Here is a 16,555-nt window from a genome sequence, read left to right as displayed (position 1 = left end):
AAACAAATCTCAAAGATGCTCAGTGTACATATAGTAAAATAAAATGCACACACATCGTAAAAAAACCCCAATAAAACAAACATATGCACACTAAATGAGGCTGGAAATGACAACTGTGCAATGCACAGATGGATCATAATGTTTGGAAGATATTATTTTATGTTTCAGATCAAGAAATTGTCCATTTGGATCAATATCAGTCGTTGGCTCGCCCGGTGATGGTGCACTGGGTGCACAGCGTCATCCCCGCCATCCACTGCCTGTACACTACCGCCTCCGCGTGGTTACAAACGGAACCGGTACACGCGTGACTGGCACATATTTCCAAGGCATGCGAGTTGATGAGAGTGAGTGGGGCAGCAGAGGAAGCCCCGCTGCGCCTCGTATGGTTTTTTTTGGGTTTTTTTCTTCTTACGCTCACCTCGTTGGCTCTTATCACAACATCAGAGCTCGCGGAAAGTTCACCTCCAAGTCTCTGTGTGCGCGTGCGTGTGGATTCCCGCTTATGTGTGCTCTGTCTGTCTAATGGTGTGACCCCCCAGCGCGCTGTTTAAAGGGAAGACAAGAGCGCTGAGTCAACGAATCACAAGGCGATGGATGCAACAGTTGATGTGCGCGAGTAGCAGTTTTTCTTGCGTTTGGAGGCACGAGGGAGGATGGTGGCTTTGATCCGTGTGGAGGAAAGCTCGGATGTTTTGTTGCGTTAAAAAAAGATCCCTCATCTGTCAGAGAATTAAACAAAGATCTGCCAGCGGTGGCTTTTAATTGCAGGCTGTCCACTCGCGCGCGTCTTTCTCGCCGAAATGGACGTTTGGACAGAGACGCGTTTGGAGGCGCTTCGCGCTCCGCTGGAATGAAGTTGAAGTGGGGCTTTCGGACGGTCTGCGGCGGTGAGTAGCAGCAGCAGCAGCAGCAGCAGCAGCGGTCCGCACCAACCATGCATCGGATTCTGCAGAGGAGGCGAGTGCGCAAGCTGCGGGTCGTCTGGGCGTCCCTGGCCCTGGTGGCGCTGTCTATGGCCGCGTGCAGCGCGCTGTTCACGGCGTGGACTTGGCGACAGACGCGGGACCTGTCTCAGTCCTTCAAGATCCTGCAGGACCGCATGGAGCAGGTTTGTGTCACCACTCAAATAACCAGACATGCCAGAGAGAACACGAACAGCGTGTTTGTCCCAACAACAAAAAATATTTACAAGCCTGCAGACCTTTATGTAACTTATTTTTTTGGGGGGGGGGGGGGGGCTGCGGTTACGGGAATCTTCGCAGGGGGGCATATGGAATATAAAAAAATGCAATTCCACACTTCACCCCCCCCCCCCCCCCCCCCTGCACGTACTCTATTATATTGCACCATTCCTCTACTTGGCACTTGTATTGCTCACCAATAAGTGCAGTCAGGTTGTGTGGAGTTGCAGCTCATTTTTGTGGCCAACATCCCCTCCCCTCCCTCCGCCATGTTTAATTACTCTGGTGCCAGTTGTGCTCCAGTTTCATCTCAATTCACTGGAAAGCCTCAACTATTTTGGCACGTGAGGCGCACTTCATACCCAACTGAGTGCAGCAGAGGCTCGAGGCATGAACGAGGCCTGGACGATAAAGTGTGGCAAGTGTAAAAGCATTTTTTTCTCTTTTTTTTTTTGCAACATGCACAGCAGCTTCTCATGCACGGGTCAGGATCTGTCCCAAGTTTCACTGCAATCTCGTGCACATGTGCCGTTTTTAAAAAGAACTTCTTGCACTCCGGGGCAAGTGTTAAGACGAGGTTGCATCACAAGGCAAATTCATTTCTCTAAAAAGCAGCCAAAAAGGAGCCGATGGAAACTCTTCTGGTTTTCAAGTTCACAGTATTTACAAAACCAGGTTGCACTGGTTTTGAGATCAGGAGGACAGGTTGGCCGTGTATCATGTTGACAGACCTGCACACACACACACACACACACACACACACACCCCAAAATTGGACACGTGGAGTGTTGATGCTGGAGCCTTTCCCGAGGGGGGCCCGTTCTGTCCATTTGACCGTTGGCCAACTCACTGATGAGAGCCAGCGAGTGAACGTCTGGAGAGCGAAGAGCAACTCGCATTGCCTCCATTTCCACAGTAGCAGTAAATTTCGACTTTTCTCCGAGCCTCCGCTGCTCTCGCTTCACGTGGGGCCTCCTTCCTTCGGTCATTGACTCAAAACTTTGCTGGCTTGACAAAAAAAAACAAAAAAAACCCCCAACTCATTTCTTTCTCAGCAACGGGAGTAAAAAAGATGTGAGGAATGCAAAGCACTAAAAGCGCACGTTAGGTGTCGCAACCGGTCTCTGAGGAAGTGGTGGACCTATTCTGAAGCAGGATACTGGAAGAGATGAGCCTGTTTATGTGGCTGGCTGGAAGAGGCCGTCTGTGGGATCCGTGCCAGACAAAAGTCATAATAAACTTATCGGACATTTGTTAATCGTGCGCTTTCTTTTCCCTCTCTCTCTCAACAGGTCAATACACAGAGGAAGGCCATTGTTCAGCTCATTCTGGAGAAGAGAGAGCTGCTGGTGGGACAGAGAGTGAAGAGAGACGGTACTGCAAATCAAAAAAAAAAACATCTTTCTGCTTTTTAGGCGCCCCAAAATCACCACAGACACAATAGCTACCAACTGTGCTCTGTTGTTTCTGTTGGGGGGGGGGGGGGCATTTAACACAAAACGCTGGCCAGGCTTGGCCCACATGCCACTCTGGTCAGGTCTAGCGGGGCCGCAGGCGCAGCCCGCATTGCTAAAAGTTGACACAGGAAAGAAGTAGGCAGCTGGATGGCTGCTTCAGAAATTACAGGTCTGACCAGAACGGCCCCGGAGCCCAGAAAAAAAGCAGCTGGCGCGAGAGCGAGGCCTTGTTGCACGCTTTTGGGCAAAGAAATTGAAATTCTTTTTTTTTTTTTTGTGCTTTCCCTCTCCCGAGCACACGGCAGACTGTGATTTGTTGTGAAAGCGGTGATATTTGATGACCTATCATTGCAGTATTTATAGCCTCGGCTTGCGTCACCATCACGGGATCGCTCGATCGTTCACATTCTGTCCGAGAGTGAACCTTTTTCGAAGGCGCTTTTGAGCGAATGTCCCAAATTTGACAAAAAAAAAGGATTATTTTCGCCCAAACATATACATCCTCGCAGATATTAGCCTTGTTTTCTTTCGTCAGTGATATCTGGACTTTGTCTTCCAAAAAAGCATGAACTGCTGTTTCAGAAAGTCGTGGCTCATCGATGGGAATAAAAAAAAAAAGCCCAAACAGCTTTTTCCAGCTTGTGGAAAGTTGACCAGCGCGGTGCAGCGTTTCAGAGAGACACTGCTGTTATGTTCTCTCCTCGTGACTGACAGCCTCAGGAAACTCGGGCCGGCCTGAGGGCTTTACGCTCGCCCGTAGCAAATCCTAAATCTACAGGGTCACCCACCTGTGAGTTGTTTTAGCAGGGACTTAATATTCCTGTACGGTGGCGGGGGCCCCCCGGTGTTTGGCCGCTCCGTCTCCAAACATAAAGTGTGTGTTTCTCAGCGCGTGCACACAGTATTCGGGTTGTATCTGCGTCTGAAATCGCTCCCCGCAGGCCCAGATTTGGGGAAAAAAAAAAAAGCTCAAATAAACCTTTAGTGAGTAACAAGAGCAGGCATTCTGCAGCTCCGGCCTTTTAGCGTTGTGTTTTATTTATTGTATTTATCCGAGCGGTGGGCCGGAGCTGCTGCTTCACTCTGTTCTTAATCAACTCTTTTTGGGTCACAGAGCAGCCAAAGACCTCTTTGACTCTCTCTCTTTCTGGCACTTCATTTCTCTTATTTAGTGTTCTCAAGCTTTTGTCTCTCCGGCTACGTTTAATGCTTTCACTTTTCCGCTGTCTATCTTGTCCCCCCCCCCAACACACAAAGCTCTCCATCCTCCTTCACTTAATCTCTCTTCTTTCTCTGCATTTCCTAGATGACTGCGACCAGCTGGCACTAAGATTAGCCTCCGCAGGCACCAAAAAAAAAACAAAGAGGCACACGCTTTTGACTGAAAATAGCAGTTTGAGGAAATATATTGAAGCATGTGACAGGAAACCCTTGTGCCCATCTGCTAAGCACGTTAAAAAAAAAAGAGCCAGGTTGAATCTAAACGCTTGCAAATTTACACACCGCGTCATTAGACAGATACAGATGGGAATGATTGTTTTTTCAAAAAAAAGAAGAAAACCACAGACGTATTTCCTCTGCGTTCATATTCTGTCTCTCCCTTGCCTTTTCCGAAAGGGGGGGCGCTGCGAGGGAGGAATGGAAATGGAAAGAAAGCGGCGTCTCATTTCGAGAGTAAGTGGCTTGGCAGACCCCTGATAGCCGTCTCGTGTAGCATCTGCTGAAGTGGTTTCAATCATACACCCCGATACGATTGCACTCATAAACTCTTAATTGACTTTCCCTTTTCTACGTCTCTTTTACTTTCCACCAGTAACCAAAGTCTCCTCTCAGCAAGGTAAGAGTCGTAAACATGAGGGATGGAAGACAATCTGTCACATTTCTTGTCTGCGGGATGATTAACCTTGGATGTGTGTGTGTGTGTGTGTGTGTGTGTGTCAGTGGGAGAGGGGGGTGTGATAAAGGGTTGGGAGGAGAGGACGCTGAATATGAGTAAAGCGGTGAGGTACAACAAGGAACAAGGCACCTTCACCGTGGAGAAGGCGGGCGTCTACTTCCTGTTCTGCCAGGTGAGTCTGTGCTGGGAGTTGTAGTTTATCGACAAACCGCACCGACATGGCTCCCGTCATCCTCGTGTTCCCCACATGGCACCGAGTATCAAAAGCCAACGTACTAGATGTTGTCTCAGTGGCTTTTTTTTAGTCTTTTATCAGACATTTGCGAATTGAAATCAAGAACTTTTTTCGAATTGAAGAGAGTTTAAAGTCCTTGTATGGCTGAGATGGGACTATTTTATTCCTCATGTGTATTGAACGAAGGTTTTTGTTATCAGTACCAAAACCTTGGCGCTGGTATCGAACAATTCAAAAGAGCCTTGATTTTGTCCAAACAGCAGTCGCAGTGTACTGGTACGCATCATGTTATTTTGGGAGAGGTGGATATCTGGTTTCGGGTAATCTCATGTAGCCAGACCTCGGTCTTGTCAAGTCGACAGAGGTCTGGAGAAAATCTCCGCAAATAGAGGAAAGAAAGAAGGAATTGCGATAGCGGGGGCCTCGGGTCTGGTTGGTGTTTTTTCCTCTGAATAGAAACGAGTTGTGTCTGCTCACCTCTCTCGTCCCTTCTCCGTCTCCTCAGGTGTTGTTCAACGAGCAGCAGTCTCAGTACGTGAAGCTGGACGTGGTGACCAGCGGCCAGAGGCCTCAGAAGCTGCAGTGCATGGAGGGTTACGGGACGACCCCGTCCGCCGGGCCGCACCCGTTCCACTTCCTGAAGCCCTGCCAGGTGTCCGGCCTCCTGCGGCTGGACAAAGGCACGGAGCTGCAGGCCATCACGGGCTCCTCCTTCAGACTCCACACTCTGGGCAACCCGTCGGCCTCGCCTCACATCTTCAGCATCTTCAAAGTCAACTGACGGCGCTCTCGTCTGAGAACAACAAAATGAACTCACGGATGAGATTCTTTTTTTTTTTTTTTTGGCAAAAAACAGTCACGAGCAGTCGTGGGCATCACTCTAGCCTTTGAAAGACGACCCTGACGTTCGTGGAAGTCGTGGAATTGTTTTTTTTGTGTGTTTTTTTGTTTTACTCGCGCTGCTGTTTCGGAACGCACAGACTTTTGGATGAAAGCCGAGACCCAAAGTGGACAAAAACGCCTCGATGAATGTCTGCCGAGAGAACAGACGTGGTGGAAGCTGTGCTGCAGATAAAGGGCTTCATATATAAAAAAAAAATATAAAAAAAAGATGTTCATCTTCGCCTTCGTATCACGTAATAAAAATGTGCTTACACTCTCTTTATTAAGACTGACAGTAAAGCTGTGCATGCACCTTCCACTTTTATATCACCGGTGCCTCGAGAAGCTGAGAGCACGCCTGCAAGCGTCACACCCCGACACGAGTGGTCAACGTGATCCTATACAATGCAACGTGTGCCTGAGTGTGAAGTCTTTAAACACTTTGTATGTACTTCACACACATTTTACTTTATTTTAAATAACATGGATGTGAATTTGTGCTCTTTTTTTTTTTTTCTTAAAAGGTCAAATTTGATTGCAAGGTGTTTGTGTGTATAGTATTAATGGATGACTTATGGAGGTTTGAATACAGCTTCGTCTCTCTTTTCTGCCTTTGTTTGTTCGATGGCACAATAACCATCGCCTCCAAGACAAATTGAGAATCATCAGAAAACTGTTGAGTCCAAATATATAGTGTAAGTAAGAGCTGATATTAAATATTATACAGATTTTGTATTGAAAAAGAATACTATTGGTGTAAAGAATAGTGTTAATATAATAAGAGACCAATGGACCATGGAGAAGACAATTGATTCAGCACTAATATTCACATTAAGCATCTGATGTTTGTTCGGTCACGTCTTTATTTTTCGAAAATGAAATTCCTTCCATTCGCTCATACGCCGCCGCTGCTGTCTGTGATATTCCCCCGCTACAATACAAACAGTGTGTATTTCTAGCAGTGGGTTCAGCACTCCCACTCTTGTTTATAAGTAGTTTTTGTGGACGGACCGCACCGGTTCCTCCTCAGCACTTTACTGCAAGCGAGCGTAGTGTTTTTAAATTGGAGCCAAACGGTCGTGTTTTCAAATGGAACAATGTCGACGTGTGTGATTTCCTCATTGTTTTCCTCTTCTTCCTTTGTGCGTGTCTCTCACCCCCCCCCCCCCCCACACACACACACCCACACACACCCCAGCAGCCATCTAAATTTTCACTTCCTGAATCTGAACCTGAACCACACAGCTGAAAGTCTTTGAGAAAAAACACACACACACACACACACACGTCTCACACACTTCCCTGCCCCAATTCCTATTTTTCTAAATGTCAAAGTTTATTATCACATCGGAAATTCTTGTGAAGTCTCGTGAAGAAGTTTTCTGTAAAATGATGACTTGTGCAATGCCTGGCCGATTTTTTTGTTTTTCCATGTCTTCTCAACTCAACTCATAACTGTTGAATAAACTTTTTTTTTTGTTGTTTTGGAAAAGTTCCTTCAAATTTGTTTTCATGAAAAGCCGCTCGTGTGCCTCCAGAAAAAGCAATGAGTCGTCAAAATGTACATTTAATCCATTTAAAGCTGATGTGAAGCATATATTTGGTATTAACAGATGGTCGTCGGGTAATGTGAAAGAAGCAGCACCGACAGCAGACCAACAATTAGCAACTAGCTTTGGAAAAATACAAAAACAGAACCGCACGAACTGCAAAACTCCATCGAACTCAAACGACCAACTTTTTTTTGCTGTATCTGCAAGTTTGATGTCCGTTTTATGCAATAACATATAAATAATGTTCTTCTTACATCGCAAACAAGTACCTATCGGTACCATCTGGAGAGTGAATACGACATACTTTGGTTTAATTACACTCTCAACAATACCAGTTAAAATGTCCTACATTTTGCCATTTAAGTACTTTCTGAAGTTTCACCACATAAAAACGTCACGCCTGAAACATTAATGTCTGAATGTACAGTGCAGAGGACCATTCACAGGAAACAGTCCATATATTCTCCACAATGAACCTGTCAGTGAGTCTGAGAGGGAGTCGTCCTAATCTCCAGACTCGTCCTCTGATGGTAAACGGACTTGTGTTCGTACACCACACACACGCCACACACACTGATGGCAGAGGCGTTCATGCGAGGTGTCAACCTGCCCATCACGATCCAATCGAAATGCTCATCCACGCACACTCACCCCGACGGCACAGCCTTTCGGGAGCAGTTTGGGGGTTCTGTATCTTGCCCAAAAACACTTGGCCGGGGTTCGAACCACCGTTCTAGTGATTAGTGGACGACTTGCTCCACTTCCTGAAGCCACAGCCGTCCCACAGGGGCCTCGAGGAACCATAACGCTGAGATAACAGTAAATACTGAGCAGGGAGACTCCTAACTTTTTGGTCATCATGAATCACTAACCATCTGCTCCTCAAGGTTGTTATGTGTGTGTGTGTGTGTGTGTGGGGGAGAGACATTAGAAAGTGTGATAAAGGCCTGTGAAGAGGAGACACTGAATCACTGCATCGCTCTCACAGCCGCCCACATCTCCTCGCGTCCACAGACACCAGAGCAGGTTGACGGCAATTAATGCTCTCCGAAGACGACCGTTTGCTAAATCAGAGGGGATGTTTTTTTACTTGCCTTCATTCATCAACCAAAAGATAAATAGGAGTACGTTTTCTTGTTTCAACCTTCTTCTTTTTTATCTAAATGTTCCATCTTTCAGCCTGTGTCAGTCCACAGGCTTTTATTTACACGCGAGATCTGAATTAGTTCGATGATAAGTTAATAACCTGATAAACATTTCACATTAAGTTGAAATATTCGCAGGAAATGGCACAGAGGACATTTTCTATTTATCATTTCTGGACCACAGTGGAGCCTTTAGTGTCCTCGAGGCATGTAAAGATTGAAGGAAAAAAATAAATAAACACAATTATACTCTTACAAATGAAAAGTAAAAATGCAACCATGTCCAATTCACCACACTGGGGTTTTGCTGCACCAGCAGTCTTACATGGTCTGGAATAGGAGCTTGGGGGGAAGAGAGAGAGAGAGAGAGAGAGAGAGAGAGAGAGAGAGAGAGAGAGAGAGAGAGAGAGAGAGAGAGAGAGAGAGAGAGAGAGAGAGAGAGAGAGAGAGAGAGAGAGAGAGAGAGAGAGAGAGAGAGAGAGACCTCAGCTGTAGCTTACATTTATCAACAAGTGTTGTTCTACTCACCGCGAAGTCCTCCTCAGTCTGCTCCAGGAGATTATAACCAGCGCATTCAGCCTCTCTCCTCAACGTTTTAAATATCATAAAGCATAAAGTCCTCGGTGCATTTAGAAGTCACTGCTGCAGAACACAACGTATATTAGCATTTAGCTAGTCGGTATTTTAGCCTACAGTCAGCATGGACCTGGTCTTATCTTCGCGGATGTGCTTGATTTTGGTCTCGTGGCGTGCTGGCTGGGTGGGTTGTGCATTAAATCAGTGATTAATATGAATGCAACTTTTAAAACAAATGTTTTGCTGTAAGGTCAGCATGCAATAACAATGCTCACATGTCTAGCAGGTACAATGTACCATATTCAGACATAGTGTAACATGTTAGCATGCTTACATCTGCTAATTAGGTCTAATTATAGCTGAAGCTGCCATTAGTTTTGTAGGCAATTGGTCAAAAACTAAATTAAATAGTTTGTACTGTCGCATGCAGTGTGAATGTAAATGGGACAGTCCACTTCCTCATAACATGGCTTCTTAAACTTTGACCCTCTTGCTCATATTTCTAATGTGCAAAGGATTGTGGGTCAGCGCAGTCAGAAAAGCATTCTGCAAAACGCGACTGGATGGAGTAGAACATCCTGGTACTTTTGTGTCGTGCATACTGCACGCAACGGTACGTACTTTGCAAGGGCAGCTGTGTACTAAAAGCAAAAAGCATGTGATTTGTATCAAATCACGTGGGTTTTGCCACGAGACTTGCAGCAGGAGCTGATTCTATTACCTCCAATGACCGATTCTGTCACCAAAGTAAATATTGGACCCGTTGAAGCAATCTTCTGAAAATTAACTTTGTGCGAGAGCTTTGTGCTTCAGCAACACACTCTCGCGAGATCTGGCAACTAAAATAAACAAATAACGGACCAACCAACGTTACCGGCGCTTGGTAAAAGGCATGACGATGACACAAAAACACACACAGCGCTTTTTATCATTTCATTCAGTTTTATTACAAACAAAAAAAGAAAGAAAGAAACAAAAAGAAGGTGCGTCACCATCGACATGTTTCACTGTCACTCATCATTTGATCGGCACCACTACGTACACAAGATGCCCAGAAATGAACACAGAAAAATCTGGAGAGAGGACAACAAATAAAAGTGGGGGGGAAAAAAAAGAACTTTTAACATTTTAGTTCAGGGGTCGCAAAAACTTCTGTGTGGAACATAATTGGTAAAATGGACTCTGACTATTTCCTGGGAAGATCAGCGTAAAATGTCCAGGGTTCATGAGATCAATTAACTCCTACAGCAACTATCTTTTTTGTTGTTGTAAGTTTTAACTTAAAGCAGACTCTGACATCAGGTTCTTAATTCAGTTCGATGACTTTACATTTGTTCAGCTATGTTTAAGGCGTTTTTTAATGATGCGGTATATAAAATGGATTTCCAGCCTTCGATTTTCCAGATAACTGTGTATTTTTACTGGGGTACGATAGTATACATTGCCGCTCATAGAAGCATTTAGGGTTACATATGGCCTATTTTGTTATATATGTATATGTCATTTGCAAGCCCCAAATCTAAAACGTAAGCAAGAAAAACACGTTTCCTTGTCGTATATCTACCTCTGAAGTTAGCTCAACTTCTTCGTTTGCGCTGTTTTGCAATTATAGGGCGAACATGGCGAAGTGGTGCGTTCGTGTGTCGCGCGCACACACACCGGGTCGTTTTTTTCGTAGTTTCTCGTTTTCTCTTTTGGTAGAAGCTCTTTTTCTCAAATAGCAAACGGCGAGGAACAACGGCAACATCGACGACGATAATCGCGGGAGTAAAAACACAAGAGAAGACGAATGAGCTTGTTTAAATATGCAAAGTATATCACAGGGTTTTGGGGAAAGAAGTAGAAACTTGGGGGAGGAAAAACAACAGAGAGGTTGAAGGGAGGAGAGGGAGAGGAGGGAGCCGCCAAGAGGAGTGTTCAAGGTGATGGATGGGTTTTAATAACACTGACTTGCTTATGAAAAGGTTATAAACATTCATAGGAGGTTTCTGAAAAATAGCGTCATAACCCCCAAAATACCTCAAAGCTCTTTACATAAACTAGAACCCGGGAAAGCGGGGTGGGATGGCAGCAAATAAGTAAATGTGGTCGAACAAGTCCTGAATATAGTTATCATATCTGCGTGTTTTTTTTATCTGAACATGTACCATTGGAGGGGGAAAAAAAAAAAAGGTAAAAAGAAACCTGGAGCTGTGCTTGGAGCTGCTCGGACTGAGAAGGTTCAGCCTCTTCTGGGAGGATTAGAAACAGTATTAAAACGACTGTAGGCACAGCTTGACGCCATTGTTTTGTCCTTTCCACGAGTCAGCAGTATTGTGATTAGCGCATGCTTCAGGGGATGGAGTGTTCTTAGTTTCACATGCAGCTTCCTGTCAAGAGGAGGAGGAGGAAGAAGGTTACATGGTTTATTGTGAGACGTAAATGTTTTTAGGATTGAGGTGTGTTGAGCGCGTGTGTTGAGCGCATGTGTGTGTGTGTGTAGCTGAGGTTAGAAGCATCCCAAGAGGAGGAGGAGGCCTGTGTGAAGAGGCCCACTTATGAGGAGTATAATGGTTTGAGGCAGACAAGAGAATGTCACATGAAGTTATGAGACAATATGGACTGTAAGTGTGTGTGTGTGCGTGATTGTGTACTGTATGTGTGTGTGTGATTGTAGTTTTTAGGGTTGTACCAGTCTGCAACGTTTTAGAAGACGTGTGTGTGTGTGAATGAAGCAAGTATACAATCACAAGCGGGGCAATAAGAGCACCCGAAGCCAGTCAATTCGTTTTAATACTGGATGTGTAGTTCAATGTTCTGAACAGCGTTCACCACGATATCTTTGCAACAGATGGTTTACAGTGTGTGTGTGTGTAGTCTAGTCGTCGATACAGATGACCTCTCCGCTGAGCTGCTCCCGCTGGTTGAGGAGCAGCTCTGCTTCCCGCTCCTTCTTCACAGACATGGGAGGCCCGTTCAACGCTGCAGGGGGAGAGAGAGGGAGAGAGAGGGAGAGAGGGAGAGAGAGGGAGACGCCAGAGTTCAGTTCAGTTCAGTCGGTTCAACATGCAGCCCGTCTCCGGCCTCGACGTTTTCTCTCGCGCTCGAACGGGAACAAAAGTGAACAATGAAAGCGCATCCAGCCTTGCTCATATATACTTTGATCATCTTTATAATGAGCAAACTTGCATATTACAGTTCATCAATGTGTCATATTACATTATACAGTATCATGTTTACAATATTGATAAAACCCCAGAATGCATAACTGTTAACCTGGAGAAAGTGAGGCCTGCAACGAGCAAACACACACACACACACACACACACACACGAGGTCACAGACACACAAACGCAGGGAATTAACTTCTTTCTACACGTCTGCACAGCTGGCCAGCGAAGGGCTCTGTGGCTCCCACATGTGTGCGCTATCATGAGTGGAACGGCGAGTTTAGCGCCCCTTTCAAAACAAAGCCAGGAATAGACCGACAGCGCACTTCTCTCACTCGCGCCGCGGGGAAAGATAAATTGACATGACACTCCGTGCAGATCAAAGCAGATCAAAGCTGCGATAAGGAGTGTGTTGAGCTGAAGACGTTTGGGAGGAAGGGGGGGGGGGGGGTCTAACTATGTGTGTGTGTGTCTCTGAACCAGAGGTGGGGACCACTGATGGGGAAGATTGTGGCATTTTGCCAGCGGAGGCCAACAGAGGGGAAGAGGAAGAAGAGAGACGGAGTCAGTGTGTGTGTGTGTGTGTGTGGGGGGCGGACAAAATCTGATAAGAAGTAAAACAAATCGAGGTGAAGACTGGGTGAAAGAGCACGAGGAATTAGAGCAGAAAAAAAAGAGACAGAGGACATAGACGTGGAAGAGAGAGAGGGATGATGAGATGGAAAAAAAGGACGAGAAAATAGAGCTGTCCGATGCGTCGCCATGGTCAATGAACCAGCAAGTGCTGTGCAGAAATGCAAAAAGATGTGATGACGTACGTTGTCCACTAGAGAGCGATTATAAGTACATTTCTCAGCTGTAGAACGTCCGCTCGGTTCATATTTAGATCATAAATGTTCAAAAACGAAGGATCCTTATAAAAAAACATCTATGGTTATTTAAAATATGACATATACCGCCTCGTCAAGGTGTAGTTTACATCCACGTGTCCTAAATGTCATCACTTCATCGTCTCATTCCATTGGACATTTGTGTGTCATAATGAGCATTTGAATTCTTGAGGTATGGAATGTGTGTAAGGTCACAGTGAACCGTAATCACCAACTTCTAATCAGGTTGATCGTTGGTGCCACATTTAAAATAAATAAACCCTTCTTCTTCTTCTCTCTTCTTCTTCTTCTTCTTCTTCTTCTTCTTCTTCTTCTTCTTCTTCTTCTTCTTCTTCTTCTTCTTCTTCTTCTTCTTCTTCTTCTTCTTCTTCTTCTTCTTCTTCTTCTTCTTCTTCTTCTTCTTCTTCTTCTTCTTCTTCTTCTTCTTCTTCTTCTTCTTCTTCTTCTTCTTCTTCTTCTTCTTCTTCTTCTTCTTCTTCTTCTTCTTCTTCTTCTTCTTCTTCTTCTTCTTCTTCTTCTTCTTCTTCTTCTTCTTCTTCTTCTTCTTCTTCTTCTTCTTCTTCTTCTTCTTCTTCTTCTTCTTCTTCTTCTTCTTCTTCTTCTTCTTCTTCTTCTTCTTCTTCTTCTCTTCTTCTTCTTCTTCTTCTTCTTCTTCTTCTTCTTCACAGTAGCAGCACACATTGTTCAACACACAGACGAAATCGGTTGGCCGTGATATTTGCAGCTACAGTTTAAAAAATAATAACATGATGAATCCAACAGCCCACACCTGGACGATATCATAAGGAATTCCTAAAACATATTCATCTACGACCCCTGGAACTCTGGGACTTCGCTGCATAGAGCGTCTCAAGCCCAGAAAGGCAATAAAAACATTCCTGGCCGTCACGTCTCTCCCTGGTCCCGCTACTATCTGAGAGGAGTCAACGCTGCCATCTTGGCAGGAGAACACAGGTTTGCGTGAGTGCATCGTTGCCAACAGCTTTCATCGGGAACAACCTTCTGCCTCTGAACTGTCAAAGTGTTCAGGATCTATGAAAGCACAAGCTTGACTTTCTGGAATCAAAAGTCTGCTCAGCTGAGACTTGAAAAGGTCTGCACAAACCCATGTGTTGCAAGAGTTTGTAAGTAACCAAACAAGGATTGCTCGGTAAAAAAAACCAATTTGATTTACATGCATGTCTATGCTCTGTGTGCGTGTAAAATGCAACTGTTTTTTTAAGCACTTGAGGGCAGCGCATCATCTTGTGAGGTTGATATTAACGATTAACATTTTCTGGCCCTTTAGCTGCCGAACGCTCCACTTTGTTCAGCAGCTAAAGCTGCCTGCAGCTGGTTAACGATGTCGGCGAGACTGAACGGAAACGGTAAAATTACAGAGCGTAAAAAAAACGGAACAATGAGCGGAAAGATGATGAAACGTTCCGCTGAGAGGAGCCGGGAGTTGAGGTTTTTGGCAACGTGTTTTGGTGTGAACGGGTCCTTAGACTGCATCATATTTAAGTAAAATTCGGGTTGCTTTTTGTTCCGATAAAAGTAAAGTATTGTTACGTTTTGTGGAAAACATTGTAAAAAACATTCGCACCAAAATTGAACGTTTTAAACGATACCCAGTTTTGATTAAAAAAATGCTGCCATGCACACAAACACATTCACACTCAGATGCCGCATTCCTCAACCTCCTCATTGCAGGCCGCACCATGCCACACTTCTCTGGTCTTTATGTCCTTTCGGCTTAAAGGGGAATACCACTCACTGTTTGCTTAAAAATACTCAAACGGCCTCGAAATATTCAGACTGTGAAACTGATTGTTCGCCTCTCTTCCTTGAGGCAAAACAAACCCCATCTTAGTCTGGGATGTCACACTGAGCTGGAAAAACGATGACACAGTCCAGAGCAGTGGCGGCTGGTTAATAGAGGGCCATGGGGCATGGCCCCACCATGAGCCACACAAAAAAGGAAAAAAAAAAATTATAATAATCATAAATTATATAAATTGTCAATATTTGTGTTTTTGAACTGTGGAATGTACCCAGTAATGTGTGTAAAATATGATATCTGCGCAAAATATATGCTTTTCCTGCTCGTCCTCTCTCTCTGTGTGCACGACACTCTGAGAACGCGCAGCTTGGGGGGCCTGATCGTTTTGGCCCAAAAGAGGCGGGTCTATGAAGCAGTTTAGCCAATTGCTGATTCAAGATATAAATGAGTGACATACAATTGAGCCAATCAGCGCCCTCAAATAGATTCAGCTTGGGGCCAGAACGATCAGGCCCCCCTCGCTGCGCGTGCTCTTCAGGAGAAGTCTCTACAGGCGCCCGCGCCAGCGCGAGCACTCCTCCTCCAAGACCCGTTTGAGAGGAGAACTTTGAGGAGATTCTGCAGCCAAAGAGCTGATATCAGATCAGCCTGACCTCACAATCAGACAGCAGACTCGCGGGAAAGGGAAGCAGTACATGAAGCTTCTGTACTAGCTGTACACCAGACAGGTTTGGCTAGCTGGATGACGTCCTGCTAATCATTTATTTAGCTTTTTAAAACAACGGGGACGGATCCAGCACGGACAGTTACGGGAGTGAGGGATGAGGAGGTAAGGAAACATGAGAACACCAGGGTAGGGAGTGAGGGATGAGGAGGTAAGGAAACATGAGAACACCAGGACACACATGGAGAACTCTGTCAAGCTACATATTAGACAAAGTGAACATCTTTTCTTCTACATAGTTGTCCTCAGTCTCATCTGCTTAACTTGGTCATGGAGGCATCAACATGTAATAGAGATGTTAAATTAACAGTGAAAACTCATCATAGCTTAATTTAACATCAGTATTCATAATTACACTTCATGTTTACTTCTCCTGATCTTTACCTCCTATAACAAGGTCCATAGGGGCATCTCAATAAATGAACATGTTATATTATATTATATAAGTGTTATTTACTGATTGTTTTTGTGTTGGAATACATGTTAAATATTTAACTGCCAAGTAATAATGCGTGTTTGATACTTACATTTTTTTTTGCATTAAATCATACTGGGATGTTTGCTGAAATTGATAGGCTGGCCCTACATAGAACAATTTCCACCAGCCGCCACTGGTCCAGAGTGTTTTATTTTCTCGGGGATCGGGGGACATTTTCCAGCGTGGAATCCATCACGCTGTCACAATAAAGAAGCTCGAGGAACCAAAAATGTCTCCGCGAGTCCCCGTTTCTCTTTTCTTCCGATGACAGATTACGGTCTTTAGCTTTGGGAAGAGCAGCTCGTAAATACAGATATTCTTGTCCTGTGATATTGTGATCAGTGGAGTGATATTCCCCTTTAAGTGACCCCTCCCCACAAAAAAAGGTGCAATAGTAAATATGCTTTTTAATACAGTACATTTCTCAATTGGGCCAGAGCAACGTTGCTACTGACCGTTGGGCAAAGGCAACGTCTACGTTGTTTTTATATCGACGGTTCTTGTTCCTATGCTTAGTTGGACTCAGGAATGCTCGAGCTAAAGAGTCCATGGGAAGTGTTTTATCCTTAGAAAACTCTCTTCTTTCCTTTTTTTTGTTCCTGATAGATAATGTATCTAATCTA

The 16,555-nt window shown here is 44.8% G+C and overlaps 2 protein-coding genes across 2 annotated transcripts in view; one reads left to right on the top strand and one right to left on the bottom strand.

Annotated features, from left to right (window-relative positions):
- Positions 1-388: 388 nt before the first annotated feature.
- tnfsf12 (TNF superfamily member 12) lies at positions 389-7,150 on the top strand. Its single transcript, XM_079295181.1, has 6 exons — positions 389-1,111; positions 2,477-2,558; positions 4,259-4,315; positions 4,455-4,478; positions 4,583-4,710; positions 5,279-7,150. The coding sequence occupies exons 1-6, from the start codon at positions 938-940 to the stop codon at positions 5,552-5,554; spliced, it is 741 nt and encodes a 246-aa protein (XP_079151307.1). The 5' UTR covers positions 389-937; the 3' UTR covers positions 5,555-7,150.
- Positions 7,151-9,860: 2,710 nt separating this feature from the next.
- The window catches only part of chd3 (chromodomain helicase DNA binding protein 3), a 33,730-nt gene continuing 27,035 nt past the window's right edge, over positions 9,861-16,555 (bottom strand). The window contains exon 40 of the mRNA XM_079295404.1: positions 9,861-11,890. Within this exon, the coding sequence (XP_079151530.1) occupies positions 11,787-11,890 (104 nt within the window). The 3' untranslated portion in view covers positions 9,861-11,786. The remainder of the gene's footprint in view (positions 11,891-16,555) is intronic.

This window comes from Melanostigma gelatinosum (genome assembly GCF_949748355.1).
Source record: "Melanostigma gelatinosum genome assembly, chromosome: 23".
Lineage (NCBI taxonomy): Eukaryota > Metazoa > Chordata > Actinopteri > Perciformes > Zoarcidae > Melanostigma > Melanostigma gelatinosum.
This window is presented reverse-complemented; position numbering and strand designations above follow the sequence as displayed.